Raw genomic sequence first — 23,557 nt, 5'->3', positions numbered from 1 at the left:
CCAGAATCAACGCGAGCCTGTAAAACCTCAGCAACTTCATGCCAGAGACTTTTTACCAAGTCCCATTTTGTTTCTAAAACAAACAAGCAATGTGGTTAGTTAGGAGCTCGGTTTTGCCCCACGGGGAACCGGATACCACGTTCATGGGCTACGTACTAACTTTTCCAATCGTCACTGAACAATTTTGCTGTATTGTTGCCCTCAAAACAATTTCAGTGTTAAAATAAATTCAATAAATAACGGAAAAAAAAAACATTTATTTGCCAGGGACCCGTGGAATTGTGTGACGGTCTTGCTAACAACACTCATCATGAATAAATGTACAAATGTTCAGTTTAGCCAAGCGATTGGAATCGAACGTCCCTCGTCTAACGTCGTTAGAGACGGTTATCCTTCAGCACTAGCGCCCCCTGGCGGCCGCTTCCCTCCGACATCTGCAGCATTTCTCTCCGCTGCCGTTGGCCGACTTTTTGGCTTTAGTTAGCGTTAGTGTGCCTTGGTTAGTTAGTCCTGAGTTAGTTACAGTTAGTCCTCGGTAGTCCTGCAGGGTCTCCCTTAGCCGATCCCAGCTGACTTGAGGCGAGGGTTCCAGTCACCCGCAGGGTGCATCTTCGTTTCCATCGGTGCCTGCTCTATTTTGGGATTGACCTCGTTTCCCTGGTATCTTCAGACAGGACTTTTCAAGCTGGCAGACCAAGAGTTCTTCATCCAGCCTTTGGAAAAGTCACATGATGAGCCCCCACGGCGGCAGGCCCATGCCGTCTACAAGCGCCAGGCGCCCTCCCCGTCTTGGCGTCCGCCTGGAGGGTCCATCCCAGGGACCCAAACGCTCAACGCTTCCTGTGGAGTCAAAAGTAACTTTCCTCTTTTCCTACCAGACTGACAACTGGGAAAAGTGATAATATACACACTAATGTATGCACTAATAACACACTAATAACACACTAATAACACACTAATACACACTAATATACGCACTAATAACACACTAATATACACTAATATACGCACTAATAACACTAATATACGCACTAATAACACACTAATATACACACTAATATACGCACTAATATACACACTAATATGCACACTAATATACACACTAATATACACACTAATATACACACTAATATACACACTAATATACACACTAATATGCACACTAATATACGCACTAATATGCACACTAATATACACACTAATATACGCACTAATATGCACACTAATATGCACACTAATATACACACTAATATGCACACTAATATACACACTAATATACACACTAATATGCACACTAATATACACACTAATATACGCACTAATATGCACACTAATATACACACTAATATACGCACTAATATGCACACTAATATGCACACTAATATACACACTAATATGCACACTAATATACACACTAATATACACACTAATATGCACACTAATATACACACTAATATACGCACTAATATGCACACTAATATGCACACTAATATACACACTAATATACACACTAATATGCACACTAATATACACACTAATATACACACTAATATGCACACTAATATACACACTAATATACACACTAATATACACACTAATATACACACTAATATGCACACTAATATACACACTAATATACACACTAATATGCACACTAATATACACACTAATATACACACTAATATACACACTAATATACACACTAATATGCACACTAATATACACACTAATATACACACTAATATGCACACTAATATACACACTAATATACGCACTAATATGCACACTAATATGCACACTAATATACACACTAATATACACACTAATATGCACACTAATATACGCACTAATATACGCACAAATATACACACTAATATACGCACTAATATGCGCACTAATATACACACTAATATACGCACTAATATACGCACAAATATACACACTAATATACGCACTAATATGCACACTAATATACACACTAATATGCACACTAATATACGCACTAATATGCGCACTAATATGCGCACTAATATACACACTAATACTGGATGATGATGATGATGGCACGGATGGATGATGATGATGATGATGATGATGCCTCTTTGCTCCATTTTGCTCCTCGTAGATTCCCATCCCACTTTGGAGGAGACGGAGCGCCAGCGAGAACATTGGGAGCAGACCCAGCAGAGGAGGAGGAGGAGGAGGAAGAGGAGGAAGAGGAGGATCCGTCAACGCTCCGTCAGCAAAGAGAAGTGGGTGGAGACGCTGGTGGTGGCCGACCCGAAAATGGTGGAATACCACGGCAGCAAAGGTGTGGAAAGCTACGTCCTGGCGGTTATGAACATCGTAAGTATGACGCCATGTATGATCATACGTCATACGTCATACATCATATGTCATACATCATATGTCATACATCATATGTCATATGTCATACATCATATGTCATACGTCATATGTCATACATCATATGTCATACGTCATACGTCATATGTCATACGTCATACGTCATACGTCATACTTCCATCATGAACATCTCATGTGGCTTTCTAACACGGCTGTTAGCTCCACTGTGTCTACTGGCGTGTCGGCCGTGAACATTCTTTGGAATGCCAGCAAGCATCCTCATCCTCATCCTCGTGTGGGAAGCTAGGATTGCGTACCTGGGAGTGATCGCACGCATCCCAAGAGCGGCCATTTTAACCGCTGACTACTGGGCTCTATGGCCGTATCGGCATGGAACCTACCAGAACAAAGTTGGTTCTACCTTTGACCGTTCTCTGCTAATCAGCCGTTTCAGGCAAATATCAGTTCCCAACTACAAAAGGGAGAAAAGCAGCTTTTTGTGAAAACATACGTTTCAAGCATAATTCTCACTTTCACACAAATATGTTTTGCTTTTGTGAAATAAATCAACAACCGTACCAAAATGGCTTGTTTACGTCACGTTGGTACGGCCCGTTCTTAGCTCGTTCTCCATCTTTTATCTTCTAACTTCTACCTTTTATATCTTCCATCTTCTAACTCTGATAACTTCTATCTTTCATATCTTCCATCTTCTAACTTTCATAACTTCTATCTTTCATATCTTCCATCTTCTAACTCTGATAACTTCTATCTTTCATATCTTCCATCTTCTAACTTTCATAACTTCTATCTTTCATATCTTCCATCTTCTAACTTTCATAACTTCTATCTTTCATATCTTCCATCTTCTAACTCTGATAACTTCTATCTTTCATATCTTCTATGGTCATCCTTGAATCTTTCCCCACTTTGCCGTCATGTCAGTCCAATCCGTCCCTCAGACACGAAGACTCGTGTCTAGATCTCCATGATTCCTGCGTGGAGGACATCTCCATCCCATTTCCATCACCAGTCAGCTTCCAGGCAACTCTTGACTTCTGTTTCCTGGTGGAATATATTTTTGGGAAGTCTAGACGTGAATGCTTTGTTTCAAATCCCACGTGGGGTGGATGAAGGCAAAAGGATGAAAGCTTTGAGGATGATGCCGTGCCGCGCTCCGCCACGGTGATGGCGGCGTCGGATGGATATCCCTGGCTGTCCGTCAAAGCGGAGCATCATTGAGATTGCTTTAAAGGAGGGCAGGGGGTTGCCAGATACACAAACGGTTATTTGACTCGTCTCTTTCACCGTCCGTCTGGGTTCAGTCAACCTGACTTCCCGGGCGTTCCAGTTGGACCCCCAGTGGCGTTCCCCAAATAGCTGATGTCTTTGCCGACAGGAGCTAATTAAACTGCCGCCAGAAGAAGAAGGATGCGCCACAGCAGGTCAGCGACTGAGGAGCTGCCGCTTGTGTGGCCAACAATAGAAACAGGAAACTGTCATTATTCCTCACATCCTGTCAGGCTTCCAACCTCCACGCTCCCAATCTTTCCATTCATGAAAACAATCTTGCGGCACGTCAAGGGAGACCGCCTCTTGCCTCCCGTCCTCACGGTGAATGGCATCGTCTTCCGTAGTGAGCAGATGTTCCATTCTCTTCTTGCCGTAGCGACCTTGTCTTGTGGAGGAAGCCCGACTTGGGAAGTTGGACTTCCACTTCAACTGGACTTCCTTGTCCAAACACACGTGCGGCAGCTGGACAGTACATCTCTGAAAGCCAACGCTTGCCAACGCTTGCCAACGCCAACGCTTGCCAACGCTTGCCAACGCTTGCCAACGCCAACACTTGCCAACGCCAACGCTTGCCAACGCCAACACTTGCCAACGCTTGCCAACGCTTGCCAACGCTTGCCAACGCTTGCCAACGCCAACGCTTGCCAACGCTTGCCAACGCTTGCCAACGCCAACACTTGCCAACGCCAACGCTTGCCAACGCTTGCCAACGCTTGCCAACGCTTGCCAACGCCAACGCTTCCCAAGCTTGCCAACGCTTGCCAACACTTTCAGTTTGGAAATGTTAGCGTTCCTTTTTACTTCCTGTTAGCAGCCACGTTACCATGGATGTGGCTGCTAACAGGAAGTATGGCACGTTACCATGGATGTGGCTGCTAACAGGAAGTATGACATGTTACCATGGATGTGGCTGCTAACAGGAAGTATGGCACGTTACCATGGATGTGGCTGCTAACAGGAAGTATGACACGTTACCATGGATGTGGCTGCTAACAGGAAGTATGGCACGTTACCATGGATGTGGCTGCTAACAGGAAGTATGGCACGTTACCATGGATGTGGCTGCTAACAGGAAGTATGACACGTTACCATGGATGTGGCTGCTAACAGGAAGTATGACACGTTAGCATGGTGTGTTCATGTCCCACGTTGGGATGGTTTTGGTGAACATTTCAACCTCAGGATGGGTGCAGATGGAAAGCCCGTGGCTGGAGGTGAAGAATCAATGGACCTTCTAGTGAAAACAATCCCATGAAGTGTTTTCATTCACAATAAGATCAATACAGCAAAGGTTAAAATCCCAGCGTGAGGCTGAAAATCGAACCGCGGAAGCTTTAAAAAGCGGATGCAAAGTGAATGACGTCGCCTTGACGACCTCGGTGTTCATTTGCCGACGCGGAGAGGATAATAATGGTCGCCATACAGCTCGGTACGAGTCCTTTATCTCTGACTCGGGTCTCATTTCAAGCACGTGTTGAGGAACAAGTAAGAACGTTTCAGTCCAAATTCGACCTCGGTTTACATTCCCTGCTCAGCGCCTCCGGTCGCGTTATGAACCCGCCGTCTGAGTTCAGATGTTCATCCAGAATCTCCACTGTTTCTTTTGGCTTCATGATCGCTCTCATACGATCTAAAGGCCTCACATCTGCACCCACCTCCTGAAGGCATCACTTCCTAGAAATACTCCATCCCATCCATCCCCGTTAATCACTGCCCCCCCCACCAACTCCCATATGGAATTGTAAAGTCCTCGTAGCTCCTCCACTGTCTTCCGTCTCCCAAACTTGCTGTCGTTTCCTCCATCCTCAAGAAAGCCCAATTCAACTTCCATCCATAACTTTCTGTCCAAATCAAATCCTTTCCTTTCCAAGATCCTTCAACGGGCTTTGCCACCTCAATGGGGAGCCATCTCACCAACGACTGTAGGACCAACTTCAGTCCGGATTCCGTAGTCCCCCTCAGTTCCACAACCCCTTTTGATGCAATCCTGCTTTCCCGCCTAAAATCTTTTCACCACCTCACGGACAACGGAATCGCCTGGCTGACGTTTGATTTCACCGATGGGACACAATCCGCCTTTTTCAATAACTGCTGTCCCCGTCCCAAAGATTCCCTCAAGATGTGGGCTTGGTCCTCTCCTCATCATTCCGCTTGTCCGTCGCCTCCGATTCCATTGTCAAGACAATACCATTCCAGGACACCCACAACAGTTTCCATGTGGTTGAAGGGCTGAAACCATACTTCTCTGACCCAGCCACTCAGCAGGGGGCCTGCAGGGAAGGTCGGCCAACCGCCAGGCCAGCAGTGACCAGAGTGTTTATAGAAACAACAAGACCATTAGAACAGGAAATATTACTTATATTTGTATGCAAATGATGTTTTTAACATCTTCATCCTGGTTCATGAACCCGCCCCACCCCCTTCCCACCCCTGCTGTGTTTTCCAGGTGGCGGGTCTTTTCCAAGATGCCAGTATCGGAAACGCTATCAACATTGTTGTCGTTCGACTCGTACTCCTGGAGCAGGATGAGGTAAAACGATGGAGCGTATGTTCAGATGTTGAGATGTTCATTCTGGTCCACGGCTTCCTAATAACCTATTGATCCTATTGGGTGGCCTCCACTGAAAGATGCCTCAAGGTGGCGCTCCAACTGCATTCCATCTTCCGCATGTGTTTAATGCTTAGCCCAGCTTAGTGGCAGCTTGACCTGGACGGTGCTCATCCATGCCAGCGGGTTTGATCACTCCCCGATCAAAATCATCCACTTTTCTTGCATCCTCCATCTTGGCAGTCAAATTCATTGGTTGGTTGAGCAGAGCATCAAACTTCTTTGATTCATTTGACTTGCTGCTGTCCAAAAAGAGAACGTCGCTTGGCTTGGCACTAAACCAGGAAGAGATGCCGGGCAGCCTCATCTTTGGTGGCTGCCGGCATTTCATCGGCAAACCCGGCTTTGTTTACTAAGAATACGTTACAAAGGATTGGAATCATGCAGAAAAGATATTAATAAAGCGCTTCTGTGGACGCGTGTCAGCTGAAGAACCGGAAAACAAGGAGCACAAACATCAGCTGTAAGACGTCTGGTACGTGTATGCTGTGTACTGGTACGTGTATGCTGTGTACTGGTACGTGTATGCTGTGTACTGGTACGTGTATGCTGTGTACTGGTACGTGTATGCTGTGTACTGGTACGTGTATGCTGTGTACTGGTACGTGTATGCTGTGTACTGGTACGTGTATGCTGTGTACTGGTACGTGTATGCTGTGTACTGGTACGTGTATGCTGTGTACTGGTACGTGTATGCCGTGTACTGGTACGTGTATGCTGTGTACTGGTATACGTGTATGCTGTGTACTGGTACGTGTATGCTGTGTACTGATACTTCTAGGTAACCAAAGTATTCTAATTTGCACGGCCGTAGTTTTGTATGATGCTTTATTGCACGAGGCGAAGAGGAGCGTGCTTGAAGTTGGGCGGCTGAAAGAAAACGCCATTGGCTCGGTGCATCTGTCTATCAAACGGCAACACCGTACTTTTCTCGTCATGAGCAATTTTCTTGACTAATCGTACTTTGTCCTCAAAGCTAGACCTATGATCTACGATCTACGTTTGCTCAACTTTGTCCTCGTGATGTGCAGGACGACTTAAAGATTACTCACCATGCCGACCACAGCTTGAGTAGCTTCTGTAAGTGGCAGAAGGGACTCAACGTGAAGGCAGACGACCATCCTCTTCACCACGATGTCGCCGTTCTCCTCACCAGGTGAGCGACGGCTGTCGTCCGTGATTCAAGGGAACTGGCGGCCACTTGGAGAGTGTGCCAGAAGTTCATTTTGCTGCCACCTCCCTTTGAGGGACAACTGCACTTTTGGGGAATTTTGCATCCAATCATGCCCAGTCCCAGTGGCAGACTTTGGCTTTCTAAAGATAGAACACTGCTAAACGTTAGAAAAGTAGCTTTTTTAGCAGTTTTTATGATTATTAACATTGGCAGGCACGCTATCGTGCTAGGTTTTGCATGCTAATGTTAGCATTGTTAACATGCTAACATTAGCACAGTAACATTTCAGCCGTTTTCACAAGTAGAAATGCAGTGGAACAGTAGAAACGGTACATGAACATGCTAAGTGCCTTTGTAGCATGCTAACATTAGCATAGTAACAATTAGCATAGCAATTTTAATCATTTTATTAGCATTAACATTGGCAGACACTTTACGCTATCATGATAGGTTAAGTATGCTAACGCTAAATGTTGTTAACATGCTAGCATGTTAGCTTAACATGCTAACATGTTAGTTTTGCTAAAATGCTCAAATTAGCAGAATAACAGCTGTTTTCATAAGTACACACTTATATAAAAACCTAGAGCTAGCATAGCATTTTAGTGCTAGCATGCTCACATTAGCATAGCAGCATTTTTAATCATTATTTTTAATATTATTACTAACATTGGCAAACACTTCACGCTATCATGATAGGTTTAGCATGTTAACGTTAAGTATTGTTAACATGCTGATGTCAGCTTTGCTAACATGCTAAAATTAGCATAGCAACATTACAGCAGTTCATCAAACCTACATAAACATCTATCGCTATCATATCACCGCTTTAATGGCGGGCTTTCTTAGCGGAACCGACGTGTCTCCTCAATGACCTGCCTATTTTTGCTGTTTTTATATCTTTAGAAGGCACAGACAAGAGCAGGAGTTTGCATCTCACATGAGGATTGTGGATGATGGGCACGATTCTAAAAAAAAAATTAAAAAACTGCATTTTCCTTTAAAGTATTGGTCTCTGACGTCAACGCCATCACTCCCACTCATCATCACCCTCCTGCATGTCGTTCTTCTTCGACTTCCTTGCCAGACGATACATTTTTAGTTCCTTCATGTCGACCTTGATGGACAGGAGGTCTAAAAATGGAACTTTTTACTTCCTAGCAGTGAAATAAGTTTTTCTTTCATTGACTTTTGGTTCTTTAAAGTGTGTGAAAAAGCACATGCAGGCCACTTTTACCACTGTGATAATCAACTGAAGGTAGTATTTAAAATCAGATGTTGTACATGAAGGCGGTACTCAGGTATGCAACTGCATATTATTGGCATTCTTGGCATGGTAAAATGGCAGCACGTCATGAAGAGCCATCATCTGTCATGGTCACCCATCTCCTGCCGGCCAAATGGAATTAAGATTGCACTCTTCGTCTCCGCAGGAAGGACATCTGTGCGTCCATCAACAAGCCTTGTGAAACGCTGGGTTTGTCCCATGTGGCGGGGATGTGTCAATCACATCGGAGCTGCAGTATTAGCGAGGACACCGGCCTCCCGCTGGCCTTCACTGTCGCACATGAGCTGGGTCACAAGTAAGCCTCCGTCACGCATGGTCCTCCATATGCCAATCTTTGCTACTTCCTGGTCCACAGCAGACGCTTCTTCTCCTCTTCCTTCGCTCTCCTTTTCCTCATTCATCAACTCTAAAGTAGTCTTTCCATCTTCCCGTCCCACCGCTGGCACCTGTCTTCCATTTCCATTCCTATCCTTTGATGACACATGAGCTCCTGTCACATTGATCTGGACAAAACAACTGAGTCACATGTGAAATACCACAACAACGCTCCTATCCAGACCCGGAATTTTGTCCCAACAAAACACTTGAACTTTCAAATCATTGGAGTTTCATTGGAGTCAGTTGGGTAGCATGCTAAGCATGCTAATGATTAAAGGGGACTATGAGGCTCACGTGGGGTCTTTGTATTGGTGTGGACTCCTGTAGAGCCGCTACACACCATAACCCGCACACAAAGCTTTCTAGATCCTCCACAACCTGCACCCATTCCAGCTGGATTTCCTTGGATTTCATGCTTCCTGGGAGTTGATCATAAAGAGGGATGTATCTTTTCAAATGTGGGTTTCCAACATGCGGCTATGTGCTTCTATTCTTCTATTTGCTTCTTTGTCAGCTTTGGGATTCAGCACGACGGCAACGGGAATGACTGCCAACCCGTCGGGAAAAGACCCTTCATCATGTCGCCTCAGCTGCTGTACGGCACCTCCCTGCCCAGGTGGTCCCGCTGCAGTCGCCAGTACATCACACGCTTCCTGGAGTGAGTCCTGCCCATCACACATGCTGCTTATATACATGCTGCTTATATACATGCTGCTTATATACATGCTGCTTATATACATGATGCTTATATACATGCTGCTTATATACATGCTGCTTATATACATGCTGCTTATATACATGCTGCTTATGCATGCTGCTTATATACATGCTGCTTATATACATACTGCTTATATACATGCTGCTTATATACATGCTGCTTATATACATGCTGCTTATATACATGCTGCTTATATACATGCTGCTTATATACATGCTGCTTATGCATGCTGCTTATATACATGCTGCTTATATACATGCTGCTTATATACATGCTGCTTATATACATGCTGCTTATATACATGCTGCTTATATACATGCTGCTTATATACATGCTGCTTATATACATGCTGCTTATATACATGCTGCTTATGCATGCTGCTTATATACATGCTGCTTATATACATGCTGCTTATATACATGCTGCTTATATACATGCTGCTTATATACATGCTGCTTATGCATGCTGCTTATATACATGCTGCTTATATACATGCTGCTTATATACATGCTGCTTATATACATGCTGCTTATGCATGCTGCTTAGATAGAATCATATATATGATTCCACTGACATACACACATGTAATATATTGGTGCAAGGATTGCCATGATGGAGATCGCTGACCGATACTTTCACACCCGAGGTCGTACTTACGTAAGCAATCGTGATGGCGTGTTTGTTGTTGGAAGTGAACAAGCCGTAGTTTGGTTGTTCTGTTCTAGCCGCACGTGATTGGTCCAAGTGTGTGTTGACTCTCAGCAGAAGGGAGGAGTTGAGGGGTTGAGGAGTTGAGGGGTCGAGGAGCTGAGGGGTTGAGGAGCTGAGGGGTTGAGGGGTTGAGGAGCTGAGGAGCTGAGGGGTTGAGGAGCTGAGGGGCTGAGGAGCTGAGGGGCTGAGGAGCTGAGGGGCTGAGGAGCTGAGGGGTTGAGGAGCTGAGGGGCTGAGGGGTTGAGGAGCTGAGGGGTCGAGGGGTTGAGGGGTCGAGGAGCTGAGGGGTTGAGGAGCTGAGGGGTTGAGGAGCTGAGGAGCTGAGGGGTTGAGGGGTTGAGGAGCTGAGGAGCTGAGGGGTTGAGGGGTTTAAGGGTTGAGGAGCTGAGGGGTTGAGGAGCTGAGGAGCTGAGGGGTTGAGGGGTTTAAGGGTTGAGGAGCTGAGGGGTTGAGGGGTTTAAGGGTTGAGGTGCTGAGGGGTTGAGGGGTTGAGGAGCTGAGGGGTTGAGGGGTTGAGGAGCTGAGGGGTTGAGGGGTTGAGGAGCTTAGGGGTTGAGGGGTTGAGGAGCTGAGGGGTTGAGGGGTTGCATGTTCAAGCAGACCAGAAAGGTGAGGAAAAGAGCAGCAGGAAACAAAAAGAGCTGAGACCTGGACATTTTAATCAGGGGTGCATGACGATCACGGGGCGGACATGATGGAACGATGATGTCATTGTGATCAATCTGGTGATTTGCCAGATTCGATGAAGCCAACAAAGATCTCCTTTCTCCTTCTGCCTGTGACATCATCAGCCTTCAGAGAGAGGCTTTGTTACCTTTGTTACAAGTCAGCTTTACAGGTGGGCCAATGAAGGAGCACGGCAGGACAAAAGCCAGTGGAGTGTGTATTTGAGATTGTGTGTTTGAGTCGTTGTCGTTGGAACACGGACAGATCCTCTGGCCTCAGACGCCAAAAGCAACATTTTCACCAAACAACTTCTAGAACTTTAGAAGACAAAAAGAGAAAGAGGTGCACTTTACCTTTAAGAGAGGAATGGTCGGTACAGTCGGAATGCTTTTCTAAATGGAATCCTTATTGTTGTCCTTTGAAATGAAAGACTGTTTGGTGACCTGTCCCCCCTACCCCCTCCCCCCCTGCAGTCGTGGCTGGGGTCGGTGCCTTGACGACGCTCCGGCGGCGGATGCGCTTTCTGATGGTCTGCTGCTTCCTGGCGTTCTGTACAGCGCCGCCCATCAGTGCCGGCTGCAGTATGGCTCCGGATCCGTGCTCTGCGATGACATGGATGTAAGACCACCTTCCCATCTTTCCTTTTCATTCGCCACCAGTCTCTCATTCCTGTCCATCACGTTGTTTGCAAACACTTCCTCGATCAAACCGGCGAACAAACGCGTCTCTTTGACTTTGAAAGCGTGAAAAGATCCCAAAGCATTCTGGGAAAGAGTTCCTCAGGCAAAGTGTCTGAAGCTCTGGACCCAACAAAACGGTACAAGCGTCTGCCCCAACGAGCATCCGCCAAAACACAACAGTCGTATCGCCCAAGCGAGCGCTGGACTCGGGGAAGCAGGGAAAGAGTCGCCATGACTGGAAGTGGAGCACCAGAAGAGGCGTCACCATGGCAACAAGGGAAACAGAGGATGCAGCCCAAGAAGGATGCAGTTGGAAGGATTCCTTTCAGTAACGTGACATCACAGGCTCTCCTTTCCTTGGCATTCGCCCTTTCCTCCAGAAGATGCTCATTCATGCGCGTGAACAAGGAAAGAAGACCAACGGCGGTCCGAGTGAGTGAACTCCCTGATAAACGCCGCATTTGACCTTTTGTGTTATCAGCCGTGGGACGCTTTGTGTATTTGGCGTGCAACATCCAACCGCCAGATTATCTCCAGTGGGGAAAAGGCTTCAGCTGCGCTGCCGAGTATTCCATACACTGGAAGTTATCCCGGATATCCGCGCGTGGTGCTTTCACTGCTACGTACTTAGGAAGCTGTGCAGAGCATCGATGCGTGTACAGCTGGTGTAGCCAACAATACAACATCATACAACATCATACAACACAATACAACACAATACAACATCATACAACATCATACAACACAATACAACACAATACAACACAATACAACATCATACATCATACAACATCATACAACATAATACAACACAATACAACACAATACAACATAATACAACATCATACATCATACAACACAATACAACATAATACAACATAATACAACATCATACATCATACAACACAATACAACACAATACAACATAATACAACATCATACATCATACAACATAATACAACATAATACAACATCATACAACATCATACATCATACAACATATTACACCACATCACCTCAGTGAACGTGTCCTTGAACGCTACCTGAATCCCATTGAGCAGCTTCCACTATGACTGCTGTGGACAATCATGTTGACGTTGGTCTTGGTCTGCTCCCCAAGAACGTGTGCAGCACGCTGTGGTGCACGGTGGGAAGCACGTGTCACTCCAAGCTGGACGGGGCCGTGGACGGGACCAGCTGTGGCAAAGAGAAGGTGAGTCCCGGTTCGGATATGAAAGCTGCAAATGAATTCCGCTTCGCCAATTTCCCTTCATTCTTTGTACTTTTTGTCAGTATTGATTGCTGATTATGGTGATTTTTAAAATAAAGTTTGACGTGTGGCTCGGTTGAAGCCTCCAGAGACCCTGAAGAAAGTTTGGACTGACAAAAGGCAACATCTAAAAATACATCTCATCAAACTCCTGCTATAAGAAAGTGTGCTCGATGAAAGGAGACAGGTAGACTGGTTGACTGCCCGAAGCTCCAGCTGCTCCAGCTGCTCCAGAAGCTCCAGCTGCTCCAGCAGCTCCAGCAGCTCCGGTTGCTCCAGCTGCTACAGCAGCTCCAGCAGCTCCAGCAGCTCCAGCAGCTCCAGCAGCTCCAGCAGGTCTGCACATCAAACTGTCTTTCCTTCATGCCAGTGGTGTTCCAGTGGGGAGTGTGTGGTGGCTGGACGTCCCCCAGACAGCGTCCATGGAGGCTGGGGGTCGTGGACTGAGTGGACGGCCTGTTCGAGGTCATGTGGAGCCGGAGTCCAGAGTGCCCAGCGAGACTGTGACCACCCCGTGTAAGTTTTAGACCCTCCTGAGACCAGATGGGGTGCATGTCTAATTAGAGATGTAAAAGCATCACAACGCTTCCTCTAAAGGGGACCTTGATGCTTCTTCCACGCGTCTGACCTCTAAGTCGAGCTACAATGTTGTATCTCCGGCTGTAGCGTGCTAACGCCTCCCTTAAGGAGGTTTGTGCGTCTGGAAGTGAGCTGTGAAAGACGTTTGGGATGGATGAATGCTAACATCCAGCCGGTGAAGATCAGGGCTGGGACTTCAGTCCGTCCACGGAGTCAAAGGAAGAAGCCTCCAACTAGGAAGTAACTGCTCCATGTCGTCTACACGGGGGTTGAAGGTTGTAAGATACCACACTCATACTTTTGGCCTTGTCACCTCCATCCATCCATCTATTTTCCTCCGCTTATCCGGGTCCGGGTCGCGGGGGCAGCAGTCTTAGTAGGGAAGCCCAGACTTCCCGATCCCCGGCCACCTCCTCCAGCTCCACCGGGAGGACACCAAGGCGTTCCCAGGCCAGCTGTGAGACATAGTCCCTCCAGCGTGTCCTAGGTCTGCTCCGGGGCCTTTTCCCGGCTGGGCATTCCTGGAACACCTCCCCAGGGAGGCGTCCGGGAGGCATCCGGACTAGATGCCCGAGCCACCTCAACTGACTCCTCTCGATGTGAAGGAGAAGCGGCTCTACTCTGAGCCCCTCCCGGATGGCTGAGCTCCTCACCCTATCTCTTAGGGTGAGTCCAGCTACCCTACGGAGGAAACTCATTTCAGCCGCCTGTATCCGCCATCTCATTCTTTCGGTCATGACCCAAAGCTCATGACCATAGGTGAGGGTGGGAACATAGATCCACCGGTAAATTGAGAACTTTGCCCTCCGGCTCAACTCTCTTTTCACCACGACGGTCCGGTACAGCGACCGCATTACTGCCAAGGCTGCACCGATCCGTCTGTCGACCTCACGCTCCCACTTTCCCTCACTCGTGAACAAGACCCCGAGATACTTAAACTCCTCCACGTTCCTGTGTACGGTACCACAAGTTGGTGACCAGTCCAGGGACGGGTATGAGGACACGTTCCTGTGTACGGCACCACAAGTTGGTGACCAGTCCAGGGACGTGTATGAGGACACGTTCCTGTGTACGGTACCACAAGTTGGTGACCAGTTCGCATTGCCAGTAGTAAGTCGAGCCTGTTTCCGATAAACGTTGGCCTCCGCCAAGGCTGCCCTTTGTCACCGATTCTGTTCACAATTTTCATGGACAGAATTTCTAGGCGCAGCCAAGGTGTTGAGGGAGTCCAGTTCGGGGGGCCTTAGAATCTCATCTCTGCTATTTGCATGTGGTTCTTATGGCTTCTTCGGGCTGCGATGACCAGTCCAGGGACGTGTATGAGGACATGTTCCTGTGTACGGTACCACGAGTTGGTGACCAGTCCAGGGACATGTGAGGACACGTTCCTGTTTACGGTACCACAAGTTGGTGACCAGTCCAGGGACGTGTATGAGGACACGTTCCTGTGTATGGTACCACAAGTTGGTGACCAGTCCAGGGACGTGTATGAGGACACGTTCCTGTGTACGGTACCACAAGTCAACTGGGTTAACCCTAACCCCCCTGTCGTCCAGTCCCAAGAACAGGGGCAAGTACTGCCTGGGTGAAAGACGGAGGTATCGGATCTGTAGCACAAGCCCATGTCAGAGTCACGTGCCCACCTTCCGAGATATCCAGTGCAGTAACTTCAACAGCGCCCCCTATAAGGGCAAATTCTACAACTGGGTGGCCGTCATCAACAGAGGTGAGTTGGAGATAAAGATGGAGATGAAGATGGAGATGTTTGGCCATTGTCCGTATTGTTCATTGCTGATGGCCTCGCCTTTGTGTCCACGCTATTTCAGTCAGTCCTTGCGAGCTCCACTGCCGTCCGCTGAATGAACATTTCTCTGAAAAAATGCGTGACGCTGTCATCGATGGGACTCCGTGCCTCGATGGCAACAAAAGCCGAGATATGTGCGTCAACGGCATCTGTAAGGTAGCCATTTGCCTCCTACACCTTCAAGAGAAACCACTTCATCCCTCCGACCTATCTCCTTCTCTCCTACGCTGTCGGTCTGGACTTCACGTGTGCCGTGAAAGGGGCCGTCCATTGGCCGCTTGTCCTCCTAAATGTCATGAAGGTTGGGTAGGAGAACCTCACAAGATTTCCATGAGGTCTTGTTCATTTCTCACGCCACGTGGTCAGCCATCGTACGGCTTATGTTCAGTCCACGACCAGCCACAAATGGAGTTTTCGGGATAAAACATAATTAGCATCATGACAAGAAGAGAGCCAAAGTGTGCGCTAACAAAGTTAGCACCGAGTAGATGAACCTGGAGCCCAAAGACCAGAAGCTAGCTGGACAACTCTGGCTAGCTCGCTGCTCCATGCTTTGAAATACTGGCTTTGACGATAGCGCCACCCAACATCGGTAAGTGCCACTTGTAGTCCGGAAAACACGGAATAGCCAAGATCCAAGAGCTCATCAAAGAAGCGTACCATGTCCTTCATGAAAGGAGCCTGCTAGGGGCCCCTAAAGCTGGCTTTGGCCCCTGCAGGCAAGCTTTTAACACGTCTCCCAAACGTGCTGTGCTACTTTTTTGGAGATAAGATCCACTCGACTATCCGGGCCAAAATGCCAGGCACTGAGGCGCCGTCCGAATACGGACTCGGCTGACCTTCATGACATTTGGTGACATTTTAGGCAGCCATTCTTTGACAAACGTCTCCGTAGGCGTGTCACTAATGAGGACACGTGGAACAAATTCGGTTTCATAGGAGAAGTTCTTTGGCGATAGAAGTGGTCTTTCTGACGAAGCCTTTCCCTGCGTCCACGACCATCCAGCCAATAGCGTGTCTTGGTGTTGGTTCCGTGCCACAGAATGTCGGCTGTGACTACGTCATCGAGTCCAGCGCCGTGGAGGATCGCTGCGGGATCTGTCACGGCAATGGCTCCACCTGTACAACTATCAGGAAGACGTTTGAGGAGAGCCAAGGACTGGGTATGTTTGCCACAAGATGCAACCTCCAGATTCCCGTGCTGGCTCGTCATTCCGGACGGGAAACAGCTGCTTCTTCTTCCTGAAGGTCGTGTGCTTTAGAGGTGACCCCACAAGCATCGTCACTTAGATGAGATGTCCTGTCATTAGGCTACGTCGACATTGGACTGATCCCGGAGGGATCCTGGGACATCAGGATCGAGGAGATGGCGGCAGCTGGAAATTTTCTGGCGCTTCGTGGTGACATTCCCGGGAAGTACTACCTGAACGGCGGCTGGACCATCCAGTGGAATGGGGAGTACAAGGCGGCGGGGACCGTCTTCACCTACGAACGCACGGGACATCTGGAGAACCTGACTTCACCCGGACCCACCACAGAACCACTGTGGATTCAGGTGGGACCAACAGACTACACCAGCTACACCAACTACACCATCTACACCACCTACACCAACTACACCATCTACACCAACTACACCAGCTACACCAACTACACCAACTACACCACCTACACCAACTACACCAGCTACACCAACTACACCAACTACAACAGCTACACCAACTACACCATCTACACCAACTACAGCAGCTACACCAACTACACCATCTACACCAACTACAGCAGCTACACCAACTACACCAGCTACACCAACTACACCATCTACACCACCTACACCAGCTACACCAACTACACCATCTACACCACCTACACCAACTACAACAGCTACACCAGCTACACCAACTACAGCAGCTACACCACCTACACCAACTACAACAGCTACACCAACTACACCACCTACAACAGCTACACCAACTACACCACCTACACCAACTACAACAGCTACACCAACTACACCACCTACAACAGCTACACCAACTACACCACCTACAACAGCTACACCAACTACACAATCTACACCACCTACACCAACTACAACAGCTACCCCAGCTACACCAACTACAACAGCTACATCAACTACACCAACTACAACAGCTACACCAACTACACCAGGGGTGCTCATGAAGTCGATTGCGATCTACCGGTCGATCGCGGAGGTGGTACTGGTCGATCGCCGGTTGATCGCGGCGTGACATGAAAAAAATATCATCCTAGCATCAATGCCGTCACTTGATTGATATACAGGGCAGCCATTCAGATGACAACTGAATGTTGCCCTTCGGGTGACCAATCAAATCAAACAACGTCTCTAAGTGCAGCAGAACTTACCATGTCAGCCTATCATCCATCCCCGTTACTTGATTGACATACAGGACAACCAGTCAGATGACAACTGAATTTTGACCTTTAGGTCACCGCTCATGCGTAAACAACGATGCAAAGTGCTAAGCTAGTCGGCGAATTGCGTCAGATTTTAAGCCCTCGCTAAAGTTTATGGTCACTAAAATGAGTGAAGTAGCTGGACCAAGTAAAAAGGCAAAAACATATCACTTCCATACGGAATGGGAGGTGGACTTTTTTTTCACAATGTCTTTTTCGAAGTGCGTTTGCCTGGCTAACCTGGCTAACCTGGCTAACCTGGCTATCCTGGCTAACCTGGCTAACCTGGCTAACCTGGCTAACCTGGCTAACCTGGCTAACCTTGCTAACCTGGCTAACCTGGCTAGCCTGGCTAACCTGGCTAACCTGGCTAACCTGGCTAGCAGCAGCTACTGTCCGGACTATGCATCCCTGGCTGATTCAATTCAGTGCAAGTCATCAAAGTAAACTCAGGTAATTACAAAAAATGTTAATAGTTAATTATGCGTGTTTTGCAATATTGGCTCATTTGGTTATGTAAGGTACATCAACATACATTGTACGTACAAATAATCCTCAATACATTTGAAAATAAACATATGTTTTGGATTTTTGTAGTGGGTAGGTCATTTTGACTCGGTCATTTTAAAAGTAGCTCGCATGCTGAAAAAGTGTGAGCACCCCTGAACTACACCAACTACATCAACTACACCAACTACACCAGCTACACCAACTACACCAAGTACACCAACTACAGCAGCTACACCAACTACATTAACTACACCAACTACATCAACTACACCAGGTACACCAACTACACTGGCTACACCGACTACACCAAGTACACCAACTACACTGGCTACACCAAGTACACTAACTACACCAACTACAGCAGCTACACCAACTACATTAACTACACCAACTACACGTGTATTTCATGTGTATTTCATGTGATGGCGAGCAGGACGCTATCGGCATCGTTTGTAAAACAAATGAATTTATCTGTGTTGATTTTGTTTTTGCAGCTCCTCTTTCAGGAGGTGAATCCAGGCGTACGCTACGAGTACACCATCAGTCAGGACGGGGCTGACGACAACCAGGACCCTGGATCGGGGTTCTTCTGGAAGTATGGTTCATGGACTGAATGTAGCGTCACCTGTGGAACAGGTAATTTGGTCATTTGCCATTGGGAGATGTTCTTTTGTTGGAGCCAAGCTGTGACACTATGTACACTATGTATGCGTACTATGTACACTATGCATGTATACTATGCACACTATGTATTACTATGTACACTATGTAAACCATGTATGTATACTATGTACACTATGTATGTATAATATGTACACTATGTATGTATAATATGTACACTATGTATGTATACTATGTACACTATGTACACTATGTACATATACTATGTACATATACTATGTACACTATGTACACTATGCATGTGTACTATGTACACTATGTGTATATACTATGTACACTATGCATGTATACTATGTACACTATGTACATATACTATGTACACTATGTACATATACTATGTACACTATGTATGTGTACTATGTACACTATGTATGTATACTATGTATACTACGCATGTATACTATGTACACTATGTACACTATGTATGTGTACTATGTACACTATGTATGTATACTATGTACACTACGCATGTATACTATGTACACTATGTACACTATGTATGTGTACTATGTACACTATGTATGTATACTATGTACACTATATACACTATGTACGTATACTATGTACACTATGTACACTATGTATGTATACTATCTGCACTATGTACACTATGTATACTATGTATACTGCATGTGTACTATGTATACTATGTATTATTTATACTGCATGTGTACTGTGTATACTATGTATTATGTATACTGCACATGTACTATGTATACTATATATACTGCACGTGTACTATGTGTACCATGTAGTATGCATACTGCATGTGTACTGTGTATACTATGTATACTATGTATTATGTATACTGCATGTGTACTATGTATATTATGTATACAACGTATACTGCACGTGTACTACGTATACAGTGTAGTATGCATACTGCACGTGTACTGTGCATTGACTGCCATCTCCTGTGGCTTCCAGGCGTTCGGAGGCAGATGGTCCACTGTGTGGAACGGACCAACGGGATAGTGGAGCAGACGTTTTGCCAACCTTCAAGCCGACCTGACGCCAACCAAAGCAGCTGCAACAAGGAGCCTTGTCCGCCCAGGTGGGTTTGCCTTGTGAACACGGGCATTGTAAAGATATAAAAACGGATAAAAAGAGACGTGTGTTCGGCCGATAAAGTGACCATCCATTCATCCATCCATTCATCCATCCATCCATCCATCCATTCATCCATCCATCCATCCATTCATCCATCCATTCATCCATCCATTCATCCATCCATCCATCCATCCATCCATCCATTCATCCATCCATCCATCCATCCATCCATTCATCCATCCATCCATCCAACGTTGGTGTTTGTGAGTGCAGATGGTGGGTGGGGGAGTGGCACAAATGCTCGGCGAGCTGCGGGGGGTCCGGCATGGCTGAAAGGACGGTGCTGTGCATACGAGCCATCGGCGTGGAGGAGCAGGAAGCCCTACAGCCCAGCGAATGCCAGCACATCCCAAAACCCGAGTCCGTATCATCCTGCAACACGCACATTCCCTGCCCCGCAGACTGGACGACTGGCGGCTGGTCACAGGTCAGTCTGGCTGCAGCGTTCCACATCGACTCATTGTTGACGAGCGAGCGCCGTGTGTACGCCACGTGTTGATTTACTTGTAGGATCAATTCATATCCCAATCCAGTAGGGGGGGTCGGAGGATCAGGGCGGCCAGGGGCCAACCAGGCTGAGAACTATGGGTGATAGTACAGCAACATGGAAGTGCATCGCGTGCTTTAGGTAAACCTTGCGATCCAACCTGCCTCCGTGTTCCCGGGGTCAACGAGCGACACGTGGCTCCTTTTATTCCATGGAAATGAAACGGCTTGTTGATGTCCAAACGAAGCAACTCCACGCTTTGGATCTGTCAGATGTTCCGACTTGTCTGCACCCTTGATGAGCAAACGCTTCTCTCAAAGTTCAAACCCCCGGGATCATGGCTTCCGTTTCATAACTCGTCTCATAGAAGTGATCCGTGTTGCCAGCTGAGCAACATGCTAGCTGTATTTAGCCAGGAAGGGTGGCCATGTCCGTGTCATCAGGTCGTTCATACGCCATCAACAAAGGTGGACAGCCCACCTCCATGACGCCGTACGTTCGTAACAACGCGTCTCAGAGCCGTAAAACCCTCCACCGTGCAACCCAGCCAGGACACCCCAGGACACAATCCTTACAGCCCCAAGCCCTCCAAAGCGTGGCACAAGGGCCATCCGTGGAACATGGCTCATTGCAGAAATAAAATAAACAAAAGCCCAGCAAAAGTGGGAAAAGAGATAAGATAAGATAAGATAAGATATGCCTTAATTTGTCCCTCAGTGGGGAAGTTTGCATTGCACAGCAGCAAGAGAACAGAATCAGTTAAGCAGTACAAAATACACAGTATAAAAAATAAACAATATAAACAAGTATTAACAAATTAACCATTTTAGTTTTTGAGTTCTATACAAATACAGTTTGCAAGATAATACGAAATATGAGATGAAATATATGACCAGTCGATACACGATGAGACCTTGCTAGTGAGTTCGATGAGGCGATATAAAAATACTGCACTTAGAAGTTCATATATTGCACTTAGAGCTTAATATTACACGTGGAGCTTGACCAGATATTGCACAGTGAATGGAGTCTGGAATAACTATACTGAATATAAAGGGCCACATTGCATCTTGCCTAATCTGTCTCATGGCCGTCCCCCTCATGTGACTAACGATGGTCTGTTTCCTCCGTCATGCAGTGCTCACTAACCTGTGGAGGCGGACTACGTCGTCGGAATGTTACCTGCTCCAGGAACACGGGTGTGGCCTGCGACCTGCAAGAGAAACCCGCATCTGTCAGTCCCTGCAACCATCAAGACTGCCCACAGCCTGGAGATAACTTCGGAGGAGGTGACGGGTCAGGAAGTGGGTGGACAAGCCAAGAGGTCTTCAATGAAATCAACTCCATTCCCAAGCACAGTCCCGCCAAAGTCCGATCGAAAAGTCCAGATGACTTGAAGAACATTTTGGAAGACTTCCACTACCACAATCGGATCGAGAGTGAAGAGGATTCTCCCGGGAAGAGCCTGCGAGTGGATGACTTTTACTACGACTACAACTTCATCAACTTCCATGAAGACCTATCGGATGGGAGTGATGGAACAGAGTCAAGAGACGCTCAGGAAGTGGATTTTCCCCAAGAGGAAGAGCCGCCCCCCAGTGGGAAGGACCCCAGTCAGTCTTGGAATCCTGCAGAACCGCGGATCATCCATCCTGGCTCTGTGAAGGACAGCGGGAACTCTGGCCCAGATGAACCCGCTCTTGATGACCACCTCTTTGGGGATTATTTTCTGCCGGTGGCCAGCACTCGGTCCCCACCTTCTTCAACAACGGGGCCTTCATCGGCGCTGAAGGAGCGATCTGATGATCTCCTGCGGCCTGAAGATGTTAGCACAAGACCTGGAAGTCTGGAGGTCCCCGGCGGGTGGCCTACCAAGAGTGAGAATATGGGCCGGCAAAGGGAGCAGGCAGAGAAGAACCGTGGTTCCACTGGGGAGGTGCCAACTCCTGTACGTCACCATGGCAATCGTCACACCGCGACAGCGACGGCGAGCCCCCGAGAGGCGGAATCTTACACCACAGCACATTTCCCCCCCACTGAGGTTGTAGGCAGCCCCTCCCTGCCAGGGACCGATGGAGCCAATCAAATAAAGACTGACAAGCACGCACCCTGGATGGAAGACAATGTTTTGGAATTGGACTTAGCGACCACGCAAACGAGCCCAGAATCAGCAGTTCTTTCACCAGTCCTTGAACTGGCCGATGTGGATCCCACTCGTCCCAGTCCAGATTCAGGACTGTCTCACCATGGGCCCGTTAGGACCTCACTGCCTCCCCCCGAGGGTCCGACTCTGCTCCTTTCCCCGGATCTGTTCCTGCCAAGTAAGCGGAACGTCCCTGCCGGAACACGGAACCAGGAACCGTACTCTCAGCCTCCAGTCCAACCCGCATCCAGTGGAAGGACAGACCCAGCATCCTTTTTACACCATGAAGACCCCAGCGAAGGAGCGGTCCCCCCCACGACGGGGCCTCCAGCTACCCCACATGTGACATCAGTACGATCGCCCACCCCCACCCCCATCCGAGTGACAGCCCACTGGCTGAGCGGCAACTGGAGCTCGGTGAGTGTGCACGAGTCCATCCCGTTCCGTTGGAGCAGAGGAACGAAGCTCGGCTCTGTCTCCGTCTTTTCCCAGTCTGGTTCTGCTCGGCGACCTTCTCAACGTAGCCGAGAGATAACATGACAGATGCAACATACGTGTTTTTCCACCGATACCCAGAACTCGTTACTGGTTGCTACGTTAACGTAAATCTGCTTTTGGAATGTCGATGTAAGCGTCGTCTGTGTACACCCGGAGGTCAGAAGGACTGGAGCA

General features: G+C 47.5%; 1 protein-coding gene across 1 annotated transcript in view; it reads left to right on the top strand.

Annotated features, from left to right (window-relative positions):
- The window catches only part of adamts7 (a disintegrin-like and metallopeptidase (reprolysin type) with thrombospondin type 1 motif, 7), a 33,512-nt gene that overhangs the window by 3,220 nt on the left and 6,735 nt on the right, over positions 1-23,557 (top strand). Inside the window, exons 3-19 of the mRNA XM_058089711.2 lie at positions 671-854; positions 2,126-2,346; positions 6,086-6,169; positions 7,279-7,403; positions 8,855-9,004; positions 9,602-9,745; positions 11,656-11,800; positions 12,983-13,075; positions 13,503-13,648; positions 15,268-15,437; positions 15,538-15,671; positions 16,558-16,678; positions 16,826-17,070; positions 18,959-19,100; positions 20,073-20,199; positions 20,469-20,682; positions 21,881-23,302. Of these exons, the coding sequence (XP_057945694.2) occupies positions 671-854; positions 2,126-2,346; positions 6,086-6,169; positions 7,279-7,403; positions 8,855-9,004; positions 9,602-9,745; positions 11,656-11,800; positions 12,983-13,075; positions 13,503-13,648; positions 15,268-15,437; positions 15,538-15,671; positions 16,558-16,678; positions 16,826-17,070; positions 18,959-19,100; positions 20,073-20,199; positions 20,469-20,682; positions 21,881-23,302 (3,867 nt within the window). The remainder of the gene's footprint in view (positions 1-670; positions 855-2,125; positions 2,347-6,085; positions 6,170-7,278; positions 7,404-8,854; positions 9,005-9,601; positions 9,746-11,655; positions 11,801-12,982; positions 13,076-13,502; positions 13,649-15,267; positions 15,438-15,537; positions 15,672-16,557; positions 16,679-16,825; positions 17,071-18,958; positions 19,101-20,072; positions 20,200-20,468; positions 20,683-21,880; positions 23,303-23,557) is intronic.

Source organism: Doryrhamphus excisus, linkage group LG13, assembly GCF_037039965.1.
Source record: "Doryrhamphus excisus strain RoL-2023G ecotype Guam linkage group LG13, RoL_Dexc_Guam_v1.1, whole genome shotgun sequence".
NCBI classification, from domain to species: Eukaryota; Metazoa; Chordata; class Actinopteri; order Syngnathiformes; family Syngnathidae; genus Doryrhamphus; species Doryrhamphus excisus.
The sequence above is the reverse complement of the archived record's forward strand: the minus strand, read 5'-3'. Positions and strand labels throughout refer to the sequence as shown.